Genomic DNA, 24,935 nt, shown 5'->3' with positions numbered 1-24,935 from the left:
TAACATATTTTTAAAGCAAAAAACAAGAAAAAATCATGTTTTATGAGGATCAAAAAAGGGACTTTTTCCATAAGGTACAAGAAAGAGGAGAATTAATCCCCCAAGATAGATGTGGTCACATACTTGATAATCTTTAGATTATATAATCCTTTAAAATGTGGCCTCCAGATTTTGAGCTAGTTCTCTATTCTCTTTCCAGTGCTCCTATTAGAGGTACATTGAACCTTCTCATTCTCTGTCTCCTGTCTCTTTGTCTCTGTGTATTGCATTCTGTATCAGCACTTCTCCAACTGCAGTGTGCTCACAAATCACCTGGGGATCTTTTTAGAATGTAGGTGCCGATTCAGTGGGCATGGTGTAGGGCCTGCCATTCTGTATTTCTAACCAACTCCCTGGTGGTGCTGTTGATGCTGCAAGTCTACAGATCACACCTTGTGAAGCATGGTTCCATGTGATTTCCTCAGATCTATCCGCTAGTTCATCAGCTTTCTCTTTAGCTGTGTCTAGTCTGTTTAATGCACCCAGTGAGTTTTAAACTTTAAATTCAGCAATCATGTTTTTCATTTTTAAAAGTTCCATTTGGTTCCTTTCAAATGTGCTTTGTCTTTTCTCCAGAGTATCTTGTTCTTTTATTAGAATTTCTACTCATTTACTTTGATCATGAATGAAAATTTATTTTATGGTCCATTTTAGGTTGTTCTCTTATCTGCAGTTTTTTGGGGGCTAATTCTCCCACTTTTGTATCTGCTGATGCTCCTTCATGGTAGTTTGGGTGGTTTCTTTTTTCTTGTTATGTGTAGCTGTTGGTTTTTACTTTTTATTGTGAACTCATTTCTAGTTGGGAGTGTGTGTGTGTGTGTGTGTGTGTGTGTGTGTGTGTGTGTGTTGGAATGAGAGAGGGAGGGAGGGAGGGAGGGAGAGAAGGAGTCTTGTGTGCCCTGTGTTGTGAACGTGGTCCTACAGATTTTTCTCCACTTACATCTGCCAGTGCCCTAAGGGATCCTGGACCAATATTGCTGATAATTTCTTGGCTTATAGTTCCCTCACCATGTAGGATACTGTAAACGCAGACACCCTACCTGGGGCTACAGTTTTAATAGCTGCCCTGTTTCTCTTCTAAAGGGCTCTGGACAAGGGTGAGCATCCATCACTTTCTCTTAGGTTGAGGATTTCCACTTCACCCACTTCTCTTTAGCTTGAGGCCGTGGCTCTTTTCCCTGCCGAAATGTGGCCGCTAGAAGCCCCTCTTTTCAGAGTTTCCCATTGTACCCAACTGACTACCTGTCTAGAGGCTCTGACATTCTTAGCTTTTCATCTGTCCTGTGAGTATCTCGCTTATTACCAGCTGGGGCATTTCATGTTGACTTCTCCCTCTTATTGAAGATTACCTGGCCCTTTATCTTATCTCGACTACATGGGCTAGCCTTGAGTGTGATGGAGTTTTAAAGAGGGATCTTATTTATAGTACGGAATTTCTCAGTCATAGTTATTTCACAGAGGGTGGCTCCTGCCCCTATATTAATCATACTCCTCACTCAGAAATGGAATTCTATTTCAGTCTCCCAAAGATAAATTAGTATATAGTGGAAAGGGAATTAAACTTCTGCTAAGAATGAAATGGTACAGTTAACACAAACATCCACGTGAGTGTCTGTGTCTTGTGCAGGAAAGAATACTCAACACAGACTCTGCTGTGCCTCACTAGCCTTCTGACTGCAGGATCTGTCATAAACATCTGTCATGTGGGCAATAACAGCAGCAGGTAGTCTTTTTTTTTTTTTTTCATCGATCTTTATTGGAGTATAATTGCTTCACAATACTGTGTTAGTTTCTGTTGCACAACAAAGCAAATCCCTTCCCTCTTGGGCCTTCTTCCCATTCTGCCTATCCCACCCTTCTAGGTCATCGCAAAGCACGGAGTCAGTCTCCCTTTGCTATGCTGCTGCTTCCCATCAGCCAACTGTTTTACATTCCGTAGTGTAAATATGTCTATGCTGCTCTCGCTTTGCCCCAGCTTCTCCCTCCCACCCCAAGTCCTCAAGTCCATTCTCTACGTCTGCCTCTTTATTCCTGCCCTAATAGCAAGTAGTCTTTATTGGAGTGTTTACTGTATGCTAAGAGCTGTACCAGGAAGCAGTTTATATAGATTTCTTTCATTTAAACCTCCCAGCAGCCCTTTGAGGAAATTATCTATATGTTGAAACTGAGGCTCAGAGAGGTTAAGGCACTTTCCCAAGGTCACAGTGCTGGTAAGTGGTGGAGCTGTGGTTTGAACCCACTTAGTCAAAGTATGTGCCACCAGCCATGATGCTTCCATATTAATATCATCTGCAAATCTCTTTCCATACATTTCCTCAGTCTTTACCTGAGTTTCCTTATTTTGGGATGGGAAACTTCTCTTTTTTATCCTCATGAAGTATAATTTCCATTAAAAGGTGTTTTTTTTTCTTTTTTTTTTTTGCTTTAAAAAAAGATATTGGGTAATTGAAATCCGATTGGATTTGAGACCATGTTGATGGAAAGTACGCATGGGAGGTGGGCTGAAGCATTCAATGTAATTTTTCTTTCCATCAACTAATTTTTAACATGTTAAGCAAGTAGATTCTGACACTAACAGGGAAGATTTAAATTCTCTTGAGAGCTTCGAGGTGTTAAATAATTTCGGGAAGCGTACATTTTACGTTTTTCAGTCTCCTACCACATCTCAACGCACCTGAGTTCTGAGAATGTTCTTTTTTGCATTTCCCGGGAGCTGCCAGACCTCCTCATTCTGGCTTCGTCTCCTGCCGCTCCACATCCCTTCACCTTTGTCTCCTTCCTGATGCTGCCTGCTGCTTCCGATGTTGTTGTTGTCATTGGGGAACTTTGGAAACAACCAGATTCTTTGGAGTCCATAAGCGGAAAATAGACTGCTGCTCCTACCTGGCACACAGCTTTTGTGCAGAAAGCAAGGAGTTAAAAAAGAAGCCTGGGCTGGGAAGCGCTGTGACAACTGTCCTAGGGGGCGCTCTCCAGAGCTCTGGCCGTGACTCATGCTGCTCTGTCACTCAGATCAGCACTGGCCCCTGCCACGCAGGTGGCCAGGCGGGGTTGCCGCCAGACCACGCACGCAGAGTGGCGAGCATGAAGCCTGCACTGCGGGGGATGTGATGCCCGGCTCTCCAGCTTTCCCGGCCCACCTACCACAGACGCCTCAGCCCGCAGCCATGGTAACGCTTCTGGCTGGCTATACCCCTGGGAGCCCACCACAGTGGGCGGCTTCCTGGTGACCGATGAACGAGTGTCCAACTCCCTGACCGAGAGAGCTTAGTAGGTCCGCAGGAAGTGGAGAAGATGTAAGACGTCCTTAGCCAGGAGTCATGCCTTAATGAGGTAGGACGCAGCCATCCATCCACACCATCAGTGCACAGGGGTGCCGTACATCAGCGGGAAGAACTTTATCTGGCTGGCATTTCGTTATGCTGATTAAACTGCGGCGGATTCAGGGGCATGATCGAGCTGGGGAGGAGGGATAATGAACTAAAAAAAAAAAGAAAAAAAAGTGGTACATAAGTGCTCCGAGTATACTCATCCGGATATGAATGGGCTGGACTGCAGAGCTATCCTAACATGAGTTACATGCCTCCCAAACTCTCTCTCCTGTTCTTTTCTCTCACTCCAGTTAATCCACGAAATGTAGAAATTCCATCTTATCCCAGTGATTAGCACTAAATATTAATAATTTGGACCTGTCTGCAAGAGGAAATAAAAAGGTTTAGGTCATCTGGTACACCAGCACCAGCCATCTGATGCTCTGTAGCATCATTCTGGAAATATCAGGAACGAGTGGCTTGCTCAAACGAGTTCCCCAAGTGCTTTTTGTTCTACCAAGTGACCTGTTTGAGTTTACCCTTCAGTTTACCCCAGCAGGGAAGGCAGCCCGTCTGCGGGTTGGTGGCCATGTTGGCAGGGAAGGGGTTAATCTCTTGTTGCTGTAAGAGCCGAGCAGAGGCTGGGTCTGCCTGTGTGTGAGCTAGATTGAAAGCAGGCGCTGCAGTGCCATCGGGAACGCTGAAGGAGTGAGACGATTTTCTTCTCCGCAACAGTGTTGAATCCGTCTGAATTTTTCTCCCCCCCCACCCCTTCTTGTTTTTCTTTAACCAGCTCCTCCCCCCTTCGTTCCCACCCTCAAGTCTGATGATGACACCTCCAATTTTGATGAACCAGAGAAGAACTCGTGGGTTTCATCCTCTCCGTGCCAGCTGAACCCCTCAGGTTTCTCAGGAGAAGAACTGCCGTTTGTGGGGTTTTCGTATAGCAAGGCACTGGGAATTCTTGGTAGATCTGAGTAAGTGAAATTTTGACTTTTCTAAGGGACCTGCATTGATGCAAGGCATAGAGCCCAAAGGTGGCGGCGGTGGCAGTGGCAGCCTGGGGGGAGTGCAGTGGAGGAAAGCTGTTAACCAGCTTGCGTTTGGAAGGCAGTCGACCTGGTTGGGCTTCGGGAGGGGTAGACTGTTCATATTCTCATTTTGCTGTGTTCAAGGTACCTCTTCCTGTCCATAGCATCATAATTGTCAATCGAGTACTTTGGGTTAGTTTTTCAGTCTTTGGTCTTCTTTAGAGGGGAAGAGATAGTGGGAGATACCTAGCAGTGCAGAGCCTCGGTGAAGGGAGGAACGTGCAGGGTTAAGATGAGCTGTCTATCTATTTTTCCATCTGTGTAGCCCTCTATCTCTCAGGTGGGTGGATGGAGGTTGCTCTCTTGGCAGTATTGAAAGAATCCTAAAATCCGTTTCTCACGAGCTAAAGCCTTCCCGATGGGGTTACCTGAGCTGCAAGTGGCTGTACCAGAGCTCTAACGGAGAGATGGTACTTGGCTCAGCTCAAAGTCTGCTGCAAGACTGGGGAATCCGGCAGCTGAACCTCTGAGCCGGCAAAGCACTGGCAGCCAGAGAGAGCCCCGTTACTGTGAGCCACCAGGAGGGAGTATGATGTAGCCGAGTCATTGATTCACAGAAACTGGGCTTCACAAGGGAAAAAACAAACCGGGAGACTAGAAAATGGAAGTATAAATATTACTGTAAACCTCTTGACATGATCAGTCTTTCTCCATTCTTGAAAAAGCTAAAGAAAAACGCATTAGTATGGCACTTGGTACTTGGGGATGGGGTTGGGCAGGGGGAGGTCCCTGGCTTCCAGCCTCCTGGAATTTCTCTAAAATGCAGTAGCCTCTGTGGATGTCAGAGCTCAGTGTCTTGCTTCGTTCTCCTGATCCGATGACATTCTGCGTTCAGAGGTTCAAGTTCCCTGGGAAGGTCTTGGACTGGCTGTGTTATTCCCCCGATGCCACAGCTCCCTCACTTGGAGCCTCTCGGGGTAATGTTGGGTGATCGGTCGCTGCCCACTTAGAAAACAAGCAGAATTTGATCTTCCCTTGGCAGCATTTAGTCCTGATTTGTTGTGCTCGTAGCTCAGATATTGAATTGAGGGGATGTCATGTAGATTCTTGGATAGTGTCTCCCCATGGGTGCTATTTTGACAGTAATGTTCCTGGAAAGATTTCAGACAACTGGGGGGAACTGGGCACTTGATGGGAGGTAGCGTTGTGGGCTGCGATAGAATTTGAGAGAGCTGTTTGTGTTGCAAGAGACCGAGGGGACCCTTCTTTCCTTTCTCCCTGGTGGCTGGGATTAAAATTGGGGGTTGGATTTTGGTGGTGTTGGCTGTACCTTTTGGGCTAATTTGCTCTGCATCCCCAAAGCAATCTAGATAATGGGAGGAGAGGCAGAAAGCTCACTAGCTGTTGAATGTGCCATCAGATGGATTTGAAATGGCCCAGCAGGGCTGGGAGGTTTTGTACCAGCATCGAAGAGCAGGGCAGAATTGGAGGCCCAATGTTAAAGGATGTATGGTTAGTGGGCAGCTTAACCTTGACACACACAGCACGGTGAAGGTCACCTGTCGGACTGGACGGAGGTGCGTGGAGAGTTCTAGTTCTGGTTAGCAGTGGGCGAGCTGGCTCAGAATGAAAGCTTGCTTGGGGTGCTAATCAATGATCTGAAAAACCAGGAAGGACGTGAGGGAATAAGATTTCAGGGGCAAAGGCAGAATGATGTGAGGGCTCTCAGGCATTGCAATTAATCGGAAGCAGTGTGTGATTAATTGCTTATTTTTCAGGAAGACTGTAATTGCATCTTTCTGCTTCTCACAGAAAGCTCAGGGAGCTCTCCGATAGGGGCCTCTCAGTATTAAGGCCCAGGCACTCGATAAATATTTGTTGTTTTAATTTACTCATGATCCTTTCCCCCTAGATTGTGTTTATATTGCTCACTGTATTTGAAGATATGCTGTTTTACCTTTGGTAGTTCAAAATATATCTCTAGAGCATAAAATGAGCTTCTGTTCATGCCCCGACAGAATGCTTAAGATTCTCATAAAAAAGAAAAAAAAGTCCATGCAAACAAAACCGTGTATTTTTTATGAGGAAGATGGAATTGAAGTATTCCTGTCTTTGGGTGGGAGAGCTTTAATTGTCCTTTCCGTGGCAATTTGGGGTTGGAATCAGAATGATCTCCCTTCATCTTATATCTTACAATGTGATCTTGCTGTTGGATTTGTTTATTCTGCCAGGGACAGCCCTATGGGTGAAACCTCCAACATCATTTTGGAAATTCACCCCACCTGTTGGATGTAGGTGACCCTGGACGTATTGGATCATCATTGTTTAGAAATTCAATAGAAAAGATGCAGTGATGAAATTACTTAGAAGCCCCTGCAGTTTTGTAAACATATAGTTAACAAAATTCATTTGGAGGTTGGGGGGGGAATTTTCTGGGACGCCACCATTGCCACCAGGGACCTGGTATTTCTGAGTTTCTACTTCTCCCCTCCCTGTTTCAGCATCACAGGTTTTTATTTACACACATTGATTACCTGTACTGTTACTCACTCTTTACACCACCAAGGAAATTGCAGATGCTGCTCTACTGCGTTGGAAAAAACTGACCCCAGATCTGTTACCAGTGAAAAGAATTAAATGTTCAGAGGTGGAGCTGAATGAAAGAGGAGTTTTCACAGAGACTGGCAGTGAGAATGATTTTAATTGTTGCATTTGCTCATCACTTTTTAGGATTCTTTTTTGGGACCCCAGACTATTTTTAAGCCAGCCATTGAGTGCGTCATTTTAGGTTTCACAGGAATCTTGATCTCAGCATTCTGTGTCTGAGGTGTAGTGGCAATTCCTTGCAGCTTGAGTTGGAGGGCACGGGAGAGATCCTACAGAACTAGTTTTGGTCGTCTTTGGGGTGGGATGAGGGCAAAGTTAGTGCAAATCTGGTGCCTCTTTCTTTTTAACCAACAATGACCCAAACTAAATCCCTAAGCTCTGAATGCCTGGGTGTTGCTCTGAGCCTCTGTTGGCTTGAATTTTACACTGGTGGGATAGTAACAGAAATCAGTGTGTTAAAAGTTTAAAAATATAATGGATCCTAGCCCTCCTCCCTCCTCTTTCAGCGTGGGGTACATTTTTTTTTAGGTCCCTCTCCTTCTTCCTAGAAGCAGCGCATCTCTGCAAACCTTCAGTATAAACTCTAGAAGGAAAAAGCCATTTGGTTTTATATTTTGTGTTAGTTTTTACGCATGCTGGTTTTATGCTTTTGGAGACGCTGGCAATCTTAGAGGACCAATGGGATTTCGATGAGACTGGAATCTGTGGGATGACAGTGTCTGAATAGGCTATATTTAGCCCCCCTGTTGGGGGCTTTCTTTTTTGACTCAGGGCTTTTTCCTTTCCTTTTGGGTGGATCTGAAAATTTATTCTTGGAACCAGCCATCCAAACACTGTGACTGTGGAAGAGTGAAAAATGGCTTCCACCAATGCCTTTCCAGATTTTCAGAGAACCAGTTTCGGGTGCCTCTTCCTTGCTCTACTGAGGCCTCTTTGCATATGTCAGTTTCCTCAACTGCAAGGTGAAGTAATAATGATACTTGCCTCTTAGGGCTGTTTTGAGGATTATGTGAAATATGTAAAGCACTTGTTCTAGTCCCTGGCACATGGAAAAGTCACACGGAATGTCCACTGTTATTATTTTTGTTATTACCACTACACTAGTCTCTATATGCATGCATGCACTAGTCTCTATATATGTGAAGAAGATATGGAAAGAACTCAGCAATAATTAAATAGCCCAAAGTCATGCCAGACCAGAAACCCAGCTCCCCAGGCCCTGAGAACTTTCCGCTAGTGATGCTTGAACATCCTGATCCACCACAAGTTCATGTGCAGCCTCCAGATCCCTGTAGCTTAAAGGTGGTTGTTGGGTGGAGTGGACTGGGGGCCAGAATTTGAAGGCCCAGTCCCAGAATGGGTTCCTTCCCATCCAGTTAAACAAGCATATGTGTGAAATACTTCATGGGACACAAAGCAAACACCCTGACTGCAGAATATCGTGTAAACATTGGATGTCTAAGTGCTTTAGGAGAGGTGGGAGGGGAAGGCAAAAAATCTGACATGGGGGCACTTAATGGGTAATGCCAATTCCCAGTTCTTGCCAAAGTACGGTGATCACCTTTGTTGGAATATCTGTCTGTTTCCCCACGTCGGCTGTGATCTCAAAGGCAGGGCTGGGTCTTATTCACCCTGGTTTTCCTGGAGCACAGGACATTATAGACCCTCAGAAAACACAGGTGTTGGAACTGAGTTTATAAGTGGACTAATGGAAGGTAGAATATTTGCCTCAACTTCTTAGAAGACAGTGGAGAGGCACATAGAATTTCAGGTGGGCAGGGAGATAAGAGCAGCTTATCCTTGCAGGGTACTGACTCTGTACCAGGCTCTGAGCCAATCACTTTACACAGGGTAACTCACTTAAACTGCACAACAGCCCCCAAGGAAGGTACCGTCGTCATTCCCATTTTACAAGTGAGGAAACGGAGGCGCAGAGAGAGCCTAAGCAACTTGCCCAAGGTCACATGGCTCCCGGCGGCTCAGCCAGGACTTGAACCCAGGCAAGTTGGCTCCAGGGTCTCTTAGCCACTGTGCTAGGCTGCCAAATAAATGCCACAGGCAAGAGAAATGGGCACATTTATGTGGGGTCCCCAGGTTCACGTGCTTTTCAGAAGCAGAAGCCCATCATGGGCAGTGACTGAGCAGTGGGGTGGGGCAGGGTGGGATGAGAGCTGACGGCGGTGGAAAGGCTGGGCTTGTTTTCAGCCTCTGCAGGTTTATTGAGTAGGTGGACTGTGTAGCTCTTGGATGTTTCTGCCTTCTTCCTCTTTTTATTTAGAGACTCTCACTTTGTGTGTGTGTGTGTACATGAACACACGCATACACACTCTCTCCCCAGAGTTTTCATTTGCTTGAGTGTAAGCTTGGCGAGGACAGGGGACTGCATTGACCTTGCCTTCCACTATCCCTTCAGGCCTATCATAGACAAGCCACTCAGTAAGCACTGGGTGGATCGATTCAAGTCATTTTTATGGCCGCAGCTCTCAATTTGTTGACGAGTCTGAGACCCGTGTCTGTTGATGTCTACGTTTTGTACTTCACTGCTTCCCACCGTCCATGCCGGGAGGACTTATTCCAGCGGAAGATGGCCTGAACTCTCCCATCAGTCCTTCTTACTTTTCACTGAAATACTTGGGGGTGGGGGGGTGATCTTCCCTTAAAAACTCTGTTCCTTTCCACCTCCAGCCCAAGGCTGTCTGTCATTGTGCGCACTGCCTACAGATCCCTATGGCAAACAGCCTCACCTGTGTTTTGATTGTTTGAACAGTAGCAGAATCTGCTCTGGTTCCCAAAGGTATGCATCGTCTGTACCTCCCAAATCAGTTACAAAACCTTCCCCAGCTCCTGCCCGTGGACACTGCCCTAAGTGCCCCATGCTGTTTCCACCCCACGGTCATCCCGACCAGGTGCCTAAGACTCGCCTCTGTATATTTTGTGGGGTTTTCTCCTCTTGCTCAATTTCTTCTCTAAGTCAAGCACATCTTGTTCTTCTTGCCTTATTCTGTTCTCTATTTAGACTGTGTGTGCTCGCCTCGCAGGCCTGGCAGGACCATTCTGCCGCCTTCTCATGTGTCTTAAAGGTACCTTTAGGAAATCCGATCCAAGCGCTACCAGCCCAGTCCTGAGGATTAGGCTCCAGAAGATCTGCCTCTTTTTGCTGGTCTACACATGCTGATTCGCATGGTTGCCTCGGATCCCTTAAGAAGACAGTAATTGGCTAACTGGTGCTGCGTGTTCCCAGTCTCGGTGCCAGTTTGGCAAGCGTCCCTTCCCCGAAGTGAATTTCTCTCGGTTCTCTCTGTTTTACTTGTCTTGAGTCTCCTGACCTCTCTCACCTTCCTTTCTCTGACGAACTTCCTGAAAGAATAGCCTACCCTCAATGCCTCTTTTCCAGCCTCTCCAACTCTATGAAAATCACTCTCAGAAGCCACGGATTCCACCCAGCCACTGTGTTTAGTGGTTGCCACCCCACCACATGATACCATTAGTTGCCACGAGTGTCTTGAAACTTTCTCCTTTCTTCTCTTCCACGTTATGGAAACTTGGTTTTCCCTCCTTCCTCTCTGACTGCTGTTCTCCCTGTTCCGTGTCTGTTTCAGGCCGCCCTTGAGATGTTGCACCATCCCCTAAAGCTCCACCTTAGTTGTTTTTTTAGCCTGTTCGGGGTGATCTCATTGAGTCCATTGACTGTCACTCTCACTTCCCCATGGCCTTCCTCCGCACCATGGCCTTCCTCCCACTGTGCCCTGCTCATCATCACCAGAATGTCCTACCAGCGTCTCTCCACCCCTGTTCCCAGCACAGACTCGCGCTCACTCAGTAAGCCACTCGGTGCCATTTTAGTTTTCCTCATTTCATTTAAGCAACTACCGCTTTCTCTCCTTTCCAGGCAAGGAAACGGAGTCATCTTAAGCTATTTTTCATCTCCCCCACCATCTCATCAGTTGCCGAGTTTTCGAAGTTGTGCCTCTTGCGTGTACGCCCGGGTTTCTGTCCCCACCGCCACCCCTCATTGAGTTCTGGACTACTGCAGTAGCCTCCTGCCTGATTCATCTGCCTCCCGTTTCCCCCGGTCTAATCCATTCTCTACAGAGGGTGGAATTCTCCCAAAGCACATGTTGGATGATGTCATTTTCCTGCTCAGCCCTTCAGTAGCATCACGATGTGCACAGAATTAATGACCACTCCTGAGCTGGGTGTTCAAGCCTGGTGTGCCAAGACCCCAGCCTGCCTTCTCACTCACCCCTCCTCCTTGTGCCCTGTGTCTGGCCCAGCTGCTCAGCGCTCATCGAGGTTGGGGATGGTGTCTTCCACACTTTGCATGCAGCGGAGCCTTGCCTCTGGCAGGCCTTCAGTGAACATTTGTCAGATTGAACTAGAAGTGGCCAGGGATTATTCCAATTCTTCTGCACAGTTTATACAGCTGCTCATGGACGCTGTCGTCTCTTGAGTACTTCCTGTGCGCCCAGCACTGTGCCGAATGCCCCTTCACGTGAGTTGTCTCATTAAGTCGTCACAATCTCACCATAACTGTATGAGGTAGCTGGTATTATCCTCATTTTACAGAGGAGGACTCTGAGGCTCAGCAGGGTTAGGTTACTTGCCTGAGGTTTTGCAGGTAGTAACAGATCTGAGACTTAGACCCATAGCCTGGACCACTACATTGCCCTGCCTCTAACAATCCTGACTCTGCTAGACTGTGCAGGATCGACGGACTAGCCTAATAATAAAGGCGAAGGAGATGACTTTACTGAGAACTCACTGTACCAGACACTACTCTAAGGGCTTGATGAACATTCTCATTTAATCCCAGTGGTAACCCGTTGTTTTACAGACAAGGAAACTGATCAAGAAGCTTGGGTTACTTCTTTTTTTTTTTTTTTTAAGGAACATTTATTTATTTATTGGCTGCGTTGGGTCTTCGTTGCTGCACGCGGGCTTTCTCAAGTTGCGGCTAGTGGGGGCTACTCTTCGTTGCAGTGTGCAGGCGGTGGCTTCTCTTGTTGTGGAGCACGGGCTCTAGGAATGCAGGCTTCAGTAGTTGTGGCACGTGGGCTCAGTAGTTGTGGCTTGCGGGTTCTAGATTGCAGGCCCAGTAGTTGTGGCGTCCGGGCTTAGTTGCTCCACGGCATGTGGGATCTTCTTGGACCAGGGCTCAAACTCGTGTCCCCTGAATTGTCAGGCAGGTTCTTAACCACTGCATCACCAGGGAAGCCCGCTTGGGTTACTTCTTAAGTTCACTCGCCATGCGTGTGGCAGTTGATGGCCAACTTTTCCAGCTTTTAACTTTAGAGCTGATACAAGCATTCTTTGTTTTGGGGGACGGAATGTTGCAAGTCTAGGCTTTGGGACCAGGCAGATGTAGGTTCAAGTCAAGGCTCCTTGCCTCACTAGCCGTGCAAACAAGGCACTTGACCTCTCAGCATCACTTCCGTTACGTATAAAGTGGGGGTTATTCGTGCCAACCTGCTGGGTTTATCGTGGGGTCACGCAGAGCATGTAGTGTTAGTGCCGGGAGCAGAGTGGGTGTTCATTTCATATTTGTTGTTGTTATTTAGGGGTGAAGATGGGCCCAGGGGTGCTTTTGAGTCTCTTTTCTTCCCCGCTCCTCTTTATAAAGACATCTTGCTGGTTTCTGCCCATTGAGAGAATCAGGCTCCGTGGGGGTGCCTGACAGATTTCCTAATGTCTCTATCCAATTTTTTGCTCAGAATGGAGTCTGTGATGTGTTGGTTGGCTATACCTTCTGTAAAACACACTGCAGGCTCCTGATAGGACCTAGTTCCAGCGGGGTCTGGAACTCGGTGCTGGGGGAGGTGGACGTGTGCCGTGGCCAGCCTGGAGGTCACGTACTCCCACCCACCCTCCAGTGCTTGAGCGTCCCCTGGATGGGACAGCATGTGTGTCATTGTGACAGTGCCATCCAGAACCAATACTGAGCATTTCCCGTGTGAGGGCCAGAGCGCTTTCTCAAGTCAGCATTGATTCAGCTCACTTCTTATTTTGGAACTCTTTGTCCCACTGTGACCTTTAAACTGAGACTGCCTGGGGCACAGAAGTGCTTGGCACATTCATTCATTCGTTCATTGTAAAACATGTAGTTCTAAGCCTTGTGGCATGACTGAGCAAGATAGATAAGGTCCCTGCCCTTGGGAGGCTAACATTCTGTGCAGGGAGACAGAGGATAAGTAAGTTCATGGGTAAGACGTTTTTCAGATGGTGGGAAGTGCTCTGAAGAAATCTGAACCTGGGTGGGCAATGGCTGGGAACCAGCACTTTAGTCCCTGAGGCTGGCACTAGCCCATGGGTGTCCAGTGGGTGTCCAGAAAGCACGTTGGAGTAGCCAGAGCTTCCGGTTGCACGGGGGAAGTGGTCCGAGAAGAGGTAGGCAGGGCCTTTGGTTTTGGATTTTGCTCTATTTGCAATGAGCAGGAAGCCTTTGCAGGATTTTGAGTAGGGACGTGGAGGGTCTGGTTCTCATGGTACAGAGAGGCCCTCTGATCACGGTGTGGTGGACAGCAGGATGACAAGAGTCGGCTTCAGGGAGATGGGTTAAGTTACTGCAGCCATCCAGGCAAGAGGTGGTGGTATACCAGTGAAATTAACCTGCAAAGCTAGGCACTGGCTTAGAGGTGGGGACTGTATTAGAAATCACGTAACTGTACTTTAATTAATAGCGTGAGTTTTAATACATGATTCTTGAGTCATTCCAAAGCATATGTTCTTATTCAGCTGGAGACCACTGCTCTGTGTGTGTGTGTATGTGGTGTGTGTGTGGGTTGGCAAGGAGGTGCCCCAAAGCTAGCTAGATTCAGAAGCTTTTTAGAAGAGCCGTATTTTTGGGGCAGTAGTCCCCCCTTACCTTCTGGGAACATGTCCCAAGACCCCCAATGGATGCTTGAAACAGCGTGTAGTGCCGAACCCTCTCTATATACTTTTTTCCCTATACATACCTACATACCTATGATTAAGTTTAATTTACAAATTAGACACAGTAAAAGGGTATCAGAATTGCCACATCACTACTCTTGGGCTTTGGGGCCATTATTAAGTATAATAATGAACACAGGCACTGCGATGTTTCGACAGTCAATCCGATAACTGTATCTTGGCTAGCCGGTAGCGTATACAGCATGGATAGGCTGGATAAAGGGATGAATAACGTCCCAGGTGGGACAGAGCAGGGCAGCGCAAGATTTCATCATGCTGCTCAGATCGGTGCTCAATTGAAAGCTTATAAATTGTTTATTTCTAGAATTTTCCATGTAATATTTTTGGGCCACAGTTGACATGAGTATATGAAACCATGAAAAGTGAAACTGTGGATCGGGGGGACTACTGTATTTCCAAGTGTTCATGATGGACACCAGTGTGTATTTTTAAACGGGCTTATAAAGTTAGTTCATAAATTTCAGAATGCTCAATCTTAAAAGCCAATATATTTTTGGAACAGAATGCTGATGAGTGTTTTATTTTTTGCACCATATTACATCTTGCGCTTGCGTGTATTTTTAGTGCCGTTGGCCACAATTAAGGTAGAGCTCTCAACTGAGCTAATTTCGATTCCCTCATTTTAGCCTCCAAGTATCCATTCTTGGTTATCTCAAGAATATCTGTGATTTGTGATCGATGTGATCTGTGATGTGGAGGCATGTCTTGCAGGCTTGGGATTCTCTTCCTAAGGAAATAAATGGATGGCTTGATGCTTAAGCATGATCTTAGTTATTACCGTAGTGATAGAGAGAACTCAGCACATGTACCTTCTTTTAGGTTGGAAATACAGATTGTATTCTCTTTTGATATGATGTATTCTATTGATAGCTTTATTAAGGACATTGTTTTTGAGTTATGGGAGTTATTTATAGACATTGAAAAAACTGCATCTTGTCATTTTTCCTTAAACGTTGAGGTTACATGTAAAAGCAATTTTTAGGTCACATCGAACACATTTTAAGAAAACGTTCTTTCTGCTGCAGCAGTAACGACCAAGCCCCACATTCCCTCTGTGTCATATACCATTACCTCTATTAATACTCTTTGGACCTCTATAATTATAAAGCACATGTGTATATCAGGGAGAGATGTTGATTTCGGAGTAAATTTTTCTAGAAAATAGAAGCTGGAAAAAAAAGGAAAACCCAAACTTGGCTTTGTGCTTGAAGAGACAGCACTGCTGTGTGTGGGTGGGTGGCTGCATGCACCCGCTGCTCAGAAGTGCCTTTTCTCTCCATGGGGACAACGGGCTGTGTATCAAAGATGCAGCCAGGAGGAGTAGGCAAGCAATGTGTGGGCAGGCTGCATATTCTTTTGTTAGCATCCTCATTGTACTGCATCTCATCAAGCCCAGAGCGTGAACCAGCCTGGACCTGTAAAATCTGTACTGTCCTATTTAATTACCCCCCGAGCCACTAAGTGATGGAGGAAGAGTTGCTCTCGTGCGTGAGTTGAGCCGTTTCTGGGGGGTGGCTGTGGACTGACCTGGCATATGGATGTTCTTGGGTACCCAGGCTGTCCCGGCCTTGGAGTCGCCCTCCCAGCATTGCACACAGCTAGTCACGGGTAGAAGCTACCTTCCCTTGCACGATCCATTTCCCCATCCTCTTTGACTTCGCTCCTCCGAGTCTCTGGGGCAGTTTTCTTGGGTTTGTCCGAGGCCGTCCAGCCAAAAAGTAGCAGAGTTGGGATTCCCATGACTTGATGGGTTGCAGAGCCCAACTTTGAACCAAAACCCAGCTCTCCTGCCCATCACCTGTACCCTAGTCATCCTAATGTGGTTGATAGGAGAATGTAGAGGCCATAGGGTAAGCTGTTCCTTAGCCTCAGTGCCACAGGATAATAATGCCCTCCTTAGAGGATTGTTGGAGGATTCAGTGAGGTTACCCCTAAAGTACCAAGCACAGTGCCTGACGTTGTGCTCAATAAATGGGCGCTATTCTTGATAATAAAGGTGGTGGCATTAATTCTCTCTCCTACATTGCTACTTCTTTGAGGACAGGAATTGTGGCTTCCTTAACTTCATAGCCTCCACAGCAGAGTTTTGCAACTTGACGCTATTGACGTGTTGGGCTGGATAATTCTTTTTTGGGGGGGGGTTGTCCTGTGGGTTGTAGAATTGTTGAGCAGCATCTCTAGCCTCTACCCACTAGATGTTAATAGCACTCCCACCCCCAGTCGTGAAAATCAGCAAAGTCTCTGGACATTGCCACCTGTCATATGGGAGGCAAAATTGCCCCAGTTGAGAACCACTGGTCCACACGTACCTCTTATGGGATCACAGGGCTTTTATATTCTCCCTGATGTATAAGGGATATATATATATATATTTTTTTCTTTTCTTTCTATCTATCTATCTATCTTACACTCACTCATAGAAGGTGGTCAAAAAATACAGGTGTACCTTGGAGTATCCCAGTATTCACTGCAGTAGGGTAAATATCGCAATAAAGCAAGTCACACAATTTTTTTTGATTTCCCAGTGCATATAAAAGTTATGTTTATGGTATACCATAGTCTATTAAGTGTGCAATAGCATTATGTCTAAACAATGTACATTCCTTAATTAAAAAATACTTGATTGCTAAAAAATGCAAACCATCACCTGAAACTTCAGTGAGTCGTAATCTTCTTGCTGGTGCAGGGTCTCGCCTCCATGCTGATGGCTGTTGCCTGATAAGGGTCATGTTTGCTGAGGGCTGGGATGGCTGTGGCAATTTCTTAAGATAAGACGACAATGAAGTCTGCTACACTGATTGACTCTTCCTTTCACAAACGATTTCTCTGTAGTGTGCAATGTTATTTGATAGCATTTTACCCATAATAGAACATCTTGCAAAACTGGAGTTAATCCTCTGAAACCCTGCTGCTGCTTTATCAGCTAAGTTTATGTAATATTCTAAATCCTGTGTTGTCATTTCAGCGGTCTTCACAGCATCTTCACCAGGAGTAGATACCACCTCAAGAAATCACTTTCTTTGCTCATCCATAAGAATCAACTCCTAATCTATTAAAGCTTTGTCATGAGATTCCAGCAATTCAGTTACCTCTTCAGGCTCCACTTCTAAATCTAGTCCTCTTGCTATTTCCTTCACATCTGCAGTTCCTTCCTCCACTGAAGTCTTGAACCCCTCAATGTCATCCATGAGGGTTGGAATCAACTTCTTCCAAACTCCTGTTCATGTTGATATTTTGACATCTTCCCATGAATCACAAATGTCCTTAATGGCATCTAGAATGGTGAATCCTTTCCAGAAGATTTTCAATTCACTTTGCCCAGATCCATCAGAGGAATCACTATCTTGCTCTGGTTTAGGCTTGGGCTTAAGGGAATGCTGTGACTGGTGTAATCATCTATCCAGACCATTAAAACTTCCCTCATGTCAGCAGTAAGGCTCTTTTGCTTTCTTATCATTCATGTGTTCACTGGAGGAGCACTTTTAATTTCCTTCAAGAACTTTTCCTTTGCATTCACAACTTGGCTAACTGGCCGAAGAAGCCCAGCTTTCAGCCTGTCTCGGCTTTTGACATTCCTTCCTCACTGAGCTTAATCATTTCTAGCTTTTGATTTAAAGTGAGTGACCTGTGACAGTTCCTTTCACTTGACCACTTAGAGGCTATTGTAGGGTTATTAATTGGCCTAATTTCAGTATCGTGACTCAGGGAATAGGGAGGCCCGAGGAGAGGGAGAGAGATGGGGAATGGCCGGAAGGGGAGGCAGTCAGAACACCCACAACATTTATTAAGTTCACTGTCTTATGTGGGTGCGGTTTGTGGTGCCTCAAAACAATTACAATACTAACATCAAAGATCACAGATCACCATAACAAGTGCAGTAAGTCCCCTACCTACGAACCTTCAAGTCGCGAACTTTCAAAGATGCGAACGTATGTTCGAATGTCCAGTCACATAAATTAGTTCACGTGTCTGGCGTACATTGTCACATACGTGCATCCTCTACTAGTGGTTGTGCTTTTGTGTACTTTACAGTACTGTATAGAGTATAGTAGTACAGTATCTTTATTTCAAGCCCCCGATGTCCAGAAGCAAGTGTAAAAGCAGCAGTGATGTAGCTGGTACTACTGTACTTTTCAGGGCACTGTGCTGTAAGATTAAAAATCTTTTCTTTATTTTTTGTGTTTGTTTTTTATGTATTATTTGTGTGAAAAGTATAAACCTGTTACAGTACAGTACTATAGAGCCGATTGTGTTAGTTGGGTAGCTAGGCTAACTTTGCTGGACTTACGAACAAATTGGACTTCTGAACGTGCTCTCGGAATGGAACTTGTTCATATGTAGGGGACTTACTGTATAATAATAATGAAAAAGTTTGAAGTATTGTGAGAGTTACCAAAATGTGACACAGACAGGAAGTGAGCAAATGCTGTTGGAAAAATGGCGCCAATAGACTTGCTTGACATAGGGTTGCACAAACTTCCATTTGTAAAAATCCCAATATCTGTTAAGTTTGATAAAGCAAAACACAGTAAAACAAGGTATGCCCGTATCTGTTGAAGTTTGAGAATTTTGAGAACAAAGCAGAATTCTGGCAATTCTTCCTTTTTAAATTTATTTATTTTTGGCTGCGTTGGGTCTTTGTTGCTGTGCATGGGCTTTCTCCAGTTGTAGCGAGCGGGGGCTACTCTTCGTTGTGGTGCACAGGCTTCTCATTGCGGTGGCTTCTCTTGTTGCAGAGCACGGGCTCTAGGTGCGCAGGCTTCAGTAGTTGTGGCATGTGGGCTCAGTAGTTGTGGCTCGCAGGCTCTAGAGCGCAGGCTCAGTAGTTGTGGCGCACGGGTTTAGTTGCTCCGCGGCATGTATGATCTTCCTGGACCAGGGCTCGAACCCATGTCCCCTGCATTGGCAGGCGGATTCTCAACCACTGTGCCATCAGGGAAGCCCTGGCAACTTTTTCTTAAGTTAGCAGGTAGACTCTGTCCCATTTCAGGGTCAACAGAAATAGTTTCTTTACAGCAATTCCATGCCCATCTCCGATAGCTTTAGATTTACAACCAATTACAGGATTTTTTGTACTTTCCTTCTCTTAAAGAAACAGTAGCATCGGCTCTTTAAATATTACCACGCTTGATGAAATGGTACTTTTCAGGATGCTTTTAGACCAGCAGAGTTGCTACTTGAAGAGGACAGTGCTGAATTTGGTAATAGTCCGGTGGCTCTGAGGCCAGCTTTGGATCAGACCTCTCAAGCTATGATTTACATCGCAGTCAATTCTAGAATAGTACAGATGTCAGCAATAATTTGCTCTTGCTTTCAAAGTCAGAAGGACGGATAATGAAAATCCTAGAAAAAGTAAGTAAGTTGTGATAATATTTCATAATATCTACTGTGGGGGGAATCTGTTCATTCAAGAAGTACATATTGAGAGCTTACTTATCATTGACACTCGTGATTGAATTGGCCTAAGTGTGTACATGAAAAATAAATAGAATACAAATACGTCAAGTTGAGTCATACCTGTCTCTAGTATATTTCTTTTATAGAAATTCATGGAAATGGCATATTTTAGTTGACTTATTAAAATGGAGGGAGTAGGAATATTCTTTAATCAGTGTCTGAAATCTGTACATTTTCTTGCAATTCATAGCTTACCATGATTAACTTCAAAATTGTGTTTCCACTGAAAGAGTGACCAAAAGTCACCAGTTAAATGGCCTGACCAAAGTGCCACCTGGAACCAAATGCTGGGGGCGGTCATACTGTGAGTTTTAAATGCCTGGACCTTAAATCACGCGTACTTTGTTCTCATTAGCACCATGGTTCTCAAGCCTGTTTGTACGTTAGAATCACCTGGGAGCTTAATAAAAATGGTGTTACCCAGGCCCCACTCCCACCCTTTCTGTCTCTGATTTAATTGGTCTGGTTGGGTCCTGGATATCAGTTTCTTTTTTTTAACTTTAGATTTTTTAGAACAGTTTTAGGCTCACAGCAATACTAGCAAGAGGTATAGCGATTTACCATATGCCCCCTGCCCCCCACTCATGCACAGCCTCCCGCGTTATCAACATCCCCCCCAGAGGGGTGCCTTTGTTAAAATCCCTGAACCTCCCTATTTAGGGTTCACTCTTGGTGGTGTACATTCTGTGAGTAAGGACAATGGTATGATAACGTGTATCCACCATTATACTGTCACACGAGTGTTTTCACTGGCTGACATCGGTAATTTTTAAAAAGCTCTTCAAGTGATTCTAATGTGTAGCCGATCTGAAGACCAGAGTCATCCTAGAGAGCTGCAGTGACCTTTCCCCCTTCTGTCCTCATCCCCCAGCCTCATCCTCCAATCCCATTACTGTTTACGGGATTGTTGCTACAACCTGGGTTTAGTTACAGCAAACTTACCATAGCTTTTTAAAAATAAATTTATTTATTTATTTATGGCTGCGTTGGGTCTTCGTTGCTGTGCGTGGGCTTTCTCTAGTTGCGGCGAGCGGGGCCTACTCTTTGTTGCAGTGTGCAGGCTTCTCATTGCAGTGGCTTCTCTTGTTGCTGAGCATGGGCTCTAGGCGCGCGGGCTTCAGTAGTTGTGCCTCGTGGGCTCTAGAGCGCAGGCTCAGTAGTTGTGGTGCACGGGCTTAGTTGCTCCGCGGCATGTGGGATCTTCCCAGACCAGGGATCGAACCCATGACCCCTGCCTTGGCAGGTGGATTCTTAACCACTGTGCCACCAGAGAAGCCCCCAGCTTTTTTTTTTTAAGATGTAATTTTTATTTATTCTAAAAAAAAAAAAGATTTCTTTAGCACCTTTATTCTGAAGAGACTTAATTGCCATACTTAGAACTTCTAAACAGTGAACATTTGTCAAGCATCAAAATAGCAGAATGAGGGAGTTGGACTCCGGTGATGGGGAGGGGCTGGTGCATCGTCTCCTGTGCATGTCAGCGGATGGGGGCTGCGCATCTCCCTGATTCTGGGCCCCGTTAACAGGTGACCTAGAAAGGCTCTTTTTGGGTGAATAAGCAGTGGGCTTTGTACCCACAGGAGCATACTTTACACCCCTCTGGAGCCTGCCCTCCACCTGTCATCAAGTTTTGAGAGCCCCCTCCTGTCCCATCATCGTGCACCCATGTAATCGTTCTTCTCCAAGGGTGCTGGTTTTGTGCTCAGGCCCAGAGAGCCATGGCCCCTCTTGTCATCCCTGACTTGTGTTAGTGTGGGTGACTCCTGATGACTGAAGGACCGGGACCCGGTCTGTGGATCATCCCTCCCTCCTTGGGTGGTCGGGTCTTCTCTAGCCCACCCACCAGAATAACATCAGGAATAAAGGAAATAGCGAAGGCAACTCAAGGCTGTGCCAAGCAACCCATTTCATCTCACGTTAAAAAAAAAATTGTGTTTGTATGTGTTTTGACTAGATTTAGGTAGAAAATAGGCCAGTGAGAGGAGCAGAACTTGGTTAAAATTTTTAGCCCAAAGTGAGATTTTAAAAAAAGATTTATTTCTGGATTTCAGTCCCCGGTGCCCATTTCTGTGAATAATCAACATTTGTTCTAATGTGAATAATAGCATGGAGCAAATTCAGCCCCCTGAGTTTCACTCTTTCTTTCTTTCTCTCTTTTTTTTAGTATTTATTTATTTACTTGGCTGCGTCGGGTCTTAGTTGTGGCACGTGGGCTTAGTCGCCCCGTGGCATGTGGGATCTTAGTTCCCCGACCAGGGATCGAACCTGTGTCTCCTGCATTGGAAGGCGGGTTCTAAACCACTGGATCACCAGGGAAGTCCCAAGTTTCACTGTTTCAAGCAAGGGTTTTAGGCCTGCGAGGCATGTGCTGCTCACACCGTTGCAAAGGTAATGATGATAGAAACCACAATGATAGTAGTGATGGTTGACATTTATTGAACCCTCATGATGTGCCAGGCACTGTGATAAGGACTTCCCATGGGTTATCTCACTTAATCCTCATAAGCACTCTTGGAAGTAGGTTGAGAATTATCCCCATTTTACAGATGAGGAAATCGAGGCTCACAGAGCGAGTGGCAAGGTCAGATTTTGAACAGAGCTGCATGACTCTGGGTGTTGACTCACTTGGCTGCCCTACAGTATGTGTGTTGGGAGCTGTCACTGGGGTACAGCGAGCCAGCACCATCACGCCACCCCCTGTCACTGGGCTGGGAGCTGTGAAGAGAGAGACCTGAGCTGCTGCAGGGAACTGACCTCTTTTAGGCAGGGAAGTAGTCTGGGGCAGTGGAAAGCAGAACTTCCACCCGCTGGTAGGACGCAAGTGCTCTCTGACAACCAGCTCCTGCAACCCCGTTACTAAGGCAACAAAAATCGGACAATGGGGCAGCAGTGGGCTCTGCCACATGCCCCTCCGTGCAGAAGAACCTTTGTTGGCTATTTCTGTGGCTCTGCCCTTCACCAGTCCCAGTGTTCATGCCCAGGGTGCCAACCACTGAGGGAAGCTGCCCTGTATGAGAACTGTTATCTCCACCCATAATTTTTTTTTAAACAGATTAAAACAAACAAAATTATTTATTTATTTATTTTGACTGCGCTGGGTCTTAGTTGTGGCACACGGGATCTTTGTTGCGGCATGCGGGATCTTTGTTGCGGCATGCGGGATCTTTAGTTGCGGCATGCGGAGTTCTTAGTTGTAGCATGTGTGTGGGATCTAGTTCCCCGACCAGGGATCAAACCTGGGCCCCCTGCATTGGGAGCATGGAGTCTTACCCACTGGACCACCAGGGAAGTCCCTCCACCCATAATTAACTGCTTTTAGGAATGAGGCAGGGTGTGTGAGTTATGTGTATGTGTGTGGGTAAGTACGTCCTTGTGGAGAGAGCATCCTTCTAGCCCATTCTTAGGAGGTCACGCTACATTATTTTTGTGATACTATCCTGAGTGTTATATCAGGTGCATCGTCAGTCTCTCTACCCCAGTTCTCCATTGGGACCAACAGAAACCATTTATTAACTGGCAGGTTACTTAAGCTCTCCGGGCCTCAGTTTTCTCATCTATAAAATGAGAATAATGTCTCATAGAGTCGTTGTGGGGACTAAAGAGTTAAAACATGCCTCTCTTTAGGACAGAACCATGCATACAGAATCGGTGGTCAGTAAGTGTATGAGTTTCCTCTGGCTGCTGTAACAAGTGACCACAAATTTAGTGGCTTACAACAACACAGGTTTATTACTTTATATTTCTGGAGGTCAGAAGTCCAAGATGAATTTTACTGGGCTGGAAGTAAGGTGTACAAGGCTGCACCCTCTGGAGCCTCTAGGAAAGAATCAGTTTCCTTGCCTTTTTCAGCTTCTAGAGGCTGCCCAGTTTCCTTGGCTTGTGGCCCCTTCCCCCGTTTCCACAGCCAACAGTGTAGCATCTTCCAGCCTCCCTCTGACTGTGACCCTACTTCTGTCGTCACCTCTCCTCTCTTCCTCTGCTTCCATCTTAAGAGGACCCTTGTGGTTACGTTGGACCCCCACCCCCCCACCCCATGTAATCCAGGATAGCCTCTCCATCTCAAAATCCTAACGTAATCACATCTGCGAAGTCCACTTTGCCACATGGGGTGACAGATCCACAGGTTCCAGAGGTTAGGATGTGGACATCTTGGTGGAGGGACATGATTTAGCCAACATAATTAGTGTTAGCTGTTTCTGTAAAATGAAACAGAACCAAACTGGCTAGCTTGGGGATGGAATATACAACAATTTGGTCAGTATAGTTAACTGATACCATTGGGCACTTGATGTGTTAGCTCAGTCCTGCGTCAAGACCTTGGCGTTATCCACCCCCTCCCTGGAGCTTGTTTCCTTCCAGAGCTTTGGAAGGTCAGCGCCTTCTCATCCTTCAGGTGTCAGCTCAGATGTCACCACACAGAGAAGCAGGCCCCTGATCCGTTTCCTCTGCCATGGCACATCACCCCATTTCCTTCTTTGGCAACATCTGTAACCTTTTAGTTTGTGTGTCTGCCTGATGCATTCTGCGTGCCCTCTGAGAATGTCAGCTCCAGGAGGGCAGGGACCGTGTCTGTCTTGTCCACTGCTCTTCCAGTGCCCGGAGCAGTGTAGGTGCACAGTACACATCCGTTTAGTGAGTAAGTGAATAAAGCCGTATCAGCACAAATGCCGTGTGCTTAATGCCCACGCTCTCCTGTTGTGGTAGGTCCTTTTATTATCGTTCTACCTCCTAGAAATGGAAACAGAGGCTCAGGGAGGCTGAATCACTGCCTCAGGTCAACGGTGACTAAATTTACACTCAGGCGCTCCTGCTTCCAGAGTTCTTGGTCCTGTCCACCTCTCTGCCTCATGGCCTTGGTGTTATTAGAAGCTGCCTGAGCCAGCTGTGTTGATGGCCAAGGATGCTGGCAGGTCTTGTGGTCTCTGCCACAGTTTTTCTTTTTTTTTTTTAATTTATTTTATGGAAGTATAGTTGATTTACAATGTTGTGTTAATTTCTGCTGTATGGCAAAGTGACTCAGTTACCCATATATATACATTCCTTTTCATATTCTTTTCCATTATGGTTTATCACAGGGTATTGAATATATTCCCCTGCTCTATACAGCAGGACCTTGTTGTTTATCCATTCTGTACGGAATAGTTTGCATCTGCTAATCCCAAACTCTGCCACAGTTTCTGAATGCAGCTTTTCAGTCCCACCCACCCGCCTCCTTGACGTTGGTTTTCTTCCATCCAGGTCTGTTGTGTCAAGTCTGGACTCCCCTGCCAAGACTAGCTCCATGGAAAAGAAACTTCTCATCAAAAGCAAAGAGCTGCAGGACTCCCAGGACAAGTGTCACAAGGTATTTATTTCCGCAGCCGGCCTCCCTCCTTGCTGCAGGAGCCTCCCGTCAATATATGCCAAGGGATCCGCCCGGGGCCGCCGCTGGCGCCGAGCCACCTGATCCTTCCCGCGCTGAAGTCGCGCCTCCGGCAGCTCAGAGGGAGATGAATTCGGGCCTTGACGCTGCCGTAAATCCTTTAAATCTTAACCAGAG

The 24,935-nt window shown here is 46.1% G+C and overlaps 1 protein-coding gene across 2 annotated transcripts in view; it reads left to right on the top strand.

Moving 5' to 3' along the window:
• CIT (citron rho-interacting serine/threonine kinase) overlaps positions 1-24,935 on the top strand; it is a 168,929-nt gene that overhangs the window by 63,595 nt on the left and 80,399 nt on the right. For both annotated transcript variants that reach the window (XM_060121619.1, XM_060121618.1), the window contains exons 9-10: positions 4,144-4,327; positions 24,635-24,740. In XM_060121619.1, coding sequence (XP_059977602.1) covers positions 4,144-4,327; positions 24,635-24,740 — 290 coding nt within the window. The remainder of the gene's footprint in view (positions 1-4,143; positions 4,328-24,634; positions 24,741-24,935) is intronic.

Source organism: Lagenorhynchus albirostris, chromosome 14, assembly GCF_949774975.1.
Source record: "Lagenorhynchus albirostris chromosome 14, mLagAlb1.1, whole genome shotgun sequence".
Lineage (NCBI taxonomy): Eukaryota > Metazoa > Chordata > Mammalia > Artiodactyla > Delphinidae > Lagenorhynchus > Lagenorhynchus albirostris.
Note: the sequence above shows the minus strand (reverse complement) of the source record. Positions and strands in the feature narration are given on the sequence as shown.